The 5,187-nt window shown below is 45.3% G+C and overlaps 1 protein-coding gene across 1 annotated transcript; it reads left to right on the forward strand.

The window, feature by feature from the left end:
• Nucleotides 1–454: 454 nt before the first annotated feature.
• Nucleotides 455–3,899, forward strand: LOC123409126 (R3H domain-containing protein 2-like). Its single transcript, XM_045102107.1, has 6 exons — nucleotides 455–548; nucleotides 658–759; nucleotides 943–953; nucleotides 2,153–2,218; nucleotides 2,320–2,362; nucleotides 3,076–3,899. The coding sequence occupies exons 1-6, from the start codon at nucleotides 455–457 to the stop codon at nucleotides 3,897–3,899; spliced, it is 1,140 nt and encodes a 379-aa protein (XP_044958042.1).
• The last annotated feature ends 1,288 nt before the right edge of the window (nucleotides 3,900–5,187 follow it).

Below are 5,187 nucleotides of genomic sequence, written 5' to 3' on the forward strand. Positions count from 1 at the left end.
CAAGGTGTAACCAGCACAAGAAAACAATGCATAGAAAAAAATAAACCAGCACAAGAAATAACCCCAAAAAGGGTGCTGAGGGGGGATCGAACCCGCCACCTCCTGCTAGGACCAAAACCCACGCACCACTACGCTACTACTTCGGAGATTAACAAGGTAGAGAAGGCGCACTTCATGTACATGCGCCATTACTATATAAAAAACATTCTAATGGCGCACCTCTCGGGGTGCGCCATTCCTAACCCGGCTCCCTCGCACGCCTTTACTCGATCTGCCCTCCCTCGCGCGCCCTCGTCCACCCCTTCCTCCACCCTCGTCCACGCAGCCCACGGAGCTCTGGCGACGCTAGGGTTTGCTCCGGCCCTGAAGCCGCGCAGCCAACCGCCCCCTCCTCTCTTCTCCCACGGCCTCCCCCTACCCCCTTTCCACCGCCCATCGCAATCGCCGCCGCGCCATGGCCTCCCGCAGAGAAGCTAGGTCAAACCATTTCGCCGCGGCGCTCCTGCTCTCCGCCTCCTACGCCGCCGCCGTCGATTTCGAGTACTGCAGTGAGCGCTCCGAACTCTCCTTCCACCGCCAAACCATCCCCGTTTTGACTTTTGAGATTTCGCGGATTGTGTGTGCGATGCGAGCTTCTGTTGGTGTTTGGTTCCGCAGATAAGGGCCGCCACTATCTGGTGAAGGTGAGCAGCGTGGAGATGTCCCCCGACCCCGTTGTGCGCGGCAAGCCCGCCACCTTCAAGATATCCGCCTCCACAGGTAAGATTTCTTTAGGATAGCCTGAACTCCTTGCGATTGGGCTTCTGAATTGTGACGCCGCGTGCTCATGGCTGCTGTCGGGCAACTTGAATCTAGCTTTTTAGCAGAGTATTCCTCGTTATTGACTTGTTGCTGGTAGTAGTCTACTCCAGAGTTTAGATCGGTGGCTCTGTGTGCACCCAGATCGGTGGCTGGTACTGTCATTCTATTTGCACCTGGATGTTTGGGTTGCGGAGCGTCCAATATTTGTTGGCCGCAAATTGCAGTAATGCGTGCATGTTTATCGGCCTTACTTCCATCACTTCCCTCTGTTTGTCTATGCTTGTATTTGAGTTTGCCTTGGGTTTCCCGGGTCTCTTAAAAATGACTCAGTATCGGATAAGAATGAGGAGACTTCAACTCAAAGTGAGGTAAGCACAACATAATAGTTCGTGATCGTTATTTGCCCCTGAATTCTGGCTGTGACCTGATAGTAGTAGATGTGGTCACGTGGATATATTTCTTTGAATGCTACTGTACATCATATATGATTGACGGAAGATGTAGTAATTGATTCATGTTCTATCTTATCTGGGTGGCGTTGTTACATTTACTTTTTTTCTGGTTTGCCAAAATGGTAGATTGTAAAAAATTAAAATAAATTTGAGATTGTAACAGAGGACATAGAACGTATAAAAGAAAATACATTTGAGATCCTAATAGAGGACATAAATTAGGGTCATTAGCAATGATCATGTGCCAAGGCTTATTATGCTATTAAAGTTGTTACATGTTGAGCCCACAAAACTCACTGGTAGATCCTCTTTGTTAAGGCTTGCCATGTATACTGTTTTGTGTGACTCACTTTTGCTAGCGTCGGTTCTGAGACAATATGGGTTTGTTTCTCGGTTTAACCCAGTTAGGGGACAACCTTTCCAGTTCTGACGACCGGCGCCAGCACATCACTTTAGCATTTCATTATGTGAATCTGGCCTAATCCAACATTATCTTGTCAAATCCTTTGGTCCTCCCGAACACTACAATATAGAAAGGCCATGGTAAATGAAAAGACAACATTACACTAGCTTCTATCTCTATGAGTTCAGTAGCAATAAGGTCATTGATGCAATAAACTAGAAGAACAAGTCCACGTTCATCTATCATAGTTGTGAACCAAACACAAAGATGCACAAATGGTTAGTTATGTTGTTCTACTTGTTCTATATCCATGCTGATAACCCTGATATTTGCTAATGGTATCATGTTACTTACTTCACGAGTGTAGATGGAGAGACCAGAGTTGGAAATTTCGGTCTTCGTGACATGGAGAGGTGGGACGAGCTGACCTATGACTAAGTACGTTCATTCAATTTTCTGGTTACTCGCTGTCCTCAATTGTGGGTTCATACAACAGGTTAGAAGAGAAAAGATCACCCTCAAGATGAAGATGCTCCAGGACCTGGTGCCAGGATGTAACAAGGTATCAAAATATTCTATCCAGAACGACAACATTTTTATGTGCAAGTGGCAGCTGTCACCATCTCTATAGTCTGTCTAATTCGAAGAAATTCCCATTTGTAGGTGATTGGCAAAGCCCTCGAGAAGCCCCGCGAGCGCCTCTCACGTACCTACCATCCCACCAGCCTCGTTTCTGTGTTTCTCTTCCTCTTCTTACTAGATACGCGGGTCTGCTCCCTAGTTTTAGGCCACCAGTCGCTACCTAGCTATCTAGCTATCTCCCAGGTAGAATTTCAGCTACTTCGTGTAGGACGACGAATTTGGAAAGCGTGTGCGGTAGGTAAGGTTATAGCTAGCTCTGTCGTTTGCTGCTCCGCTCTGGTCTGCCGAGATGCACCGCATGTTCCTGCTGGATGCCTATGCTCCCCTCTGGCCTGTGTTTGGTCATTACCTAGGAGAATATGTATCGGATCCTCGCAACTTACTAACGCTTGGGAGCCTGTTTTGTGAACATTACTTGGCCGTACAGGTCAAACTACGTATTGGCAAATGGCATGCCAATTTTGTGCAAGCTTTTCGGCTGAAAAAAACCGTAAGACGCATGTTAAAACTAGTGGTTATTGGTTAACGCGTCATCTGATTGTGGGTTGATAATTATCATTGTGTCGGCTATTAATAGTAATAACTCAAAAATGTTCTGAGTTTCTTCATCAGCAACCTCTTCGTGCTGACTCGTAATTCCCCCTTCTGTACCAATTGTATTGCACCGTATATCTGCATGTTGTCTTGCTACTATGTGATTTGATTCCTAGCTATAAGCTCGAACTTGAGCAATGCTTGGATGGTTTAATCTCATTGCAACCTTATCTCTCATTGCAGTGCTACGGATGGAGCAAGACATTCTCAAGTTCCTCCGTGACCCTCGGCAGACGCAGTTCGAGTTCCAGGGCCTTCCGACTTCGTACCTGCGTCTTGCTGCGCACCGTCTGGCACTGCATTATTTCCTGATATCGATCGCCCTGCCGGATAACAGCTTGCCTGATGGAACCAGTTCTCGGATCATCCTTCGTAAGACGTCTGCTGAATGCCGATTGCCTGCTGTCCGCCTAGCTAACATTCCAGTTAATTTGCCTCAAGAAGAGACCGGCGCTGTGGCCACCAAAGTAGCTATTAAGAAAAGGCCTCAGAAGAATCACCATGGGGGCGCAGGCGAAGGTGCTAACTCTTCCAGAGGCAACCTTCAGAAAAGCGTTGAGGAGAGGAAAGAGGAATACAACAGGGTACGTGCTCAAATATTTAACAACATCAGTGGTAGCAGTAGTCCGGTTGATGGAAGACCAGCTGATGAAGTTGTTTTGCCCAACACCCTACATAGGTCCACTTCCTTGGAGTTGAACCCAAACACCAGGTACGGTGAATTGGCTGAAGCTACCCTTGAAAGGAGTTTGACTAGCACTGCATCTAGCAGCAGATCAAATAATAGAAGCATGATTGACAAGGAGCCTCTAGTCAATAGAGGCAGGCAAGGCAATAGGGTGGCGATATTTCGAGACCGTGACTCTGATCACAAGGATCCTGATTATGACAGAAGCTATGACAGGTTTGTTCCACATAACATGGCTTCTGATTGTTGCTATCTGATCTGGGGTTTCCTGTGTCGTAATAAAGAGTACCTGATTTGTACCATGCCTACATTCAATTGATCTGTCTCTGCTGTTTCAATTTTCCTGATGACACTTCTCTCCGTAAACTACCAAAGCATGTGGCTAAGTTATATTGATCTGTCTTGATTGGTGATGATTAGAGAAAATGCATGTGAAACATGTAGATAATAGGCTGTCATGTCAGAATTTTTAAAACATAGAGAGAGAGAGAAGGGGGGGTATTCAGTTGTGAGAAATCACATCAAAACATTTCATGTGTATTTTGATGAAAGATGAAATGCAATCTTACTGTTTCAAAATATGCTTTTCTCTTTATGAAAGCTCTTTGGATGATTTCTTTATTGTAGAGGTTCTCCCAAAATATGCATTTGTTTCACAATGTTAGTTTTTGTTTCAAAGTGATTTCATCGTGCCGTACACTAATTTGAACTAGCACAAAATCCTGTCGGAGCATAATTTGTTCCTCACCTTTCCGCAACAGGTGGAAGAAGACGAGGACAGGGGTAGCAGGCAAAGGACACGAATGTGATTCTCTAGGCACAGCTTCAGTAACATGCTTGGTGTCGATGATGTTGTACTTTAGATAATTTTGCCTGTCTTTCTCGTGATGACCGCAACTCTCTTCTATGTGATGGTAGTTTAGATGGTCGATATCGACTTGTAATGTGAAGACAAACTCGCTACTCGCGGTCTCGAGACTTGCAATGTTCTAACTTTGTTCGGTATTTTAAATTCGGAGACTAATATGATGAATTGTATTCGGAGACTAATCTTCTATTGTATTCGATAAGTCTGTTGTTTATATGTTGTGCTATCTATATTCTGTGCAATAATATATTTTGTAATCTGTGCAAATATCAGAAAAAATAAAATAAATACCTAATATTCATACTAGTGGCGCATCACTCAGCACACTAGTGGCGCACTTCAAAAGCACACTAGTGGCGCATCGTCAACTAGTGCGCCATTAGTAAGCCAGAGCATATGGGTAAATATGGCCCTGTGAGGCATACTAATGGCGCACCATAAGCTATACTAATGGCGCACCAGGATCTATACTAATGGCGCACCAGGATCTATACTAATGGAGCACCAGGATCTATACTAATGGCGCACTACTTGGTGCGCCATTAGTATACCAGATACTAATGGCGCACCGTGAGCAATACTAATGGCGCACTGCCTGGTGCGCCATTAGTATACCAGATACTAATGGCGCACTTGTGGTGCGCCATTAGTAAAAAAATCTAATGGCGTGATGCTAGTGGCGCACCTATAGTGCGCCATTAGTAGCCAAAATAGGTGCGCCATTAGCAAGCCTTTTCCT

The sequence above is a fragment of the Hordeum vulgare genome, chromosome 7H, assembly GCF_904849725.1.
Source record: "Hordeum vulgare subsp. vulgare chromosome 7H, MorexV3_pseudomolecules_assembly, whole genome shotgun sequence".
Taxonomy (NCBI): domain Eukaryota; kingdom Viridiplantae; phylum Streptophyta; class Magnoliopsida; order Poales; family Poaceae; genus Hordeum; species Hordeum vulgare.

What these genes read in the sequence shown, in the direction of transcription:
- LOC123409126 (XM_045102107.1), top strand. Translation starts at nt 455, where the DNA reads ATGGCCTCCCGCAGAGAAGCTAGGTCAAACCATTTCGCCGCGGCGCTC. An exon ending in CGTCGATTTCGAGTACTGCA is followed by an intron (nt 549 to 657) that starts GTGAGCGCTCCG and finishes TTGGTTCCGCAG; the next exon opens with ATAAGGGCCGCCACTATCTG. An exon ending in GCCCCGCGAGCGCCTCTCAC is followed by an intron (nt 2,363 to 3,075) that starts GTACCTACCATC and finishes CTCTCATTGCAG; the next exon opens with TGCTACGGATGGAGCAAGAC.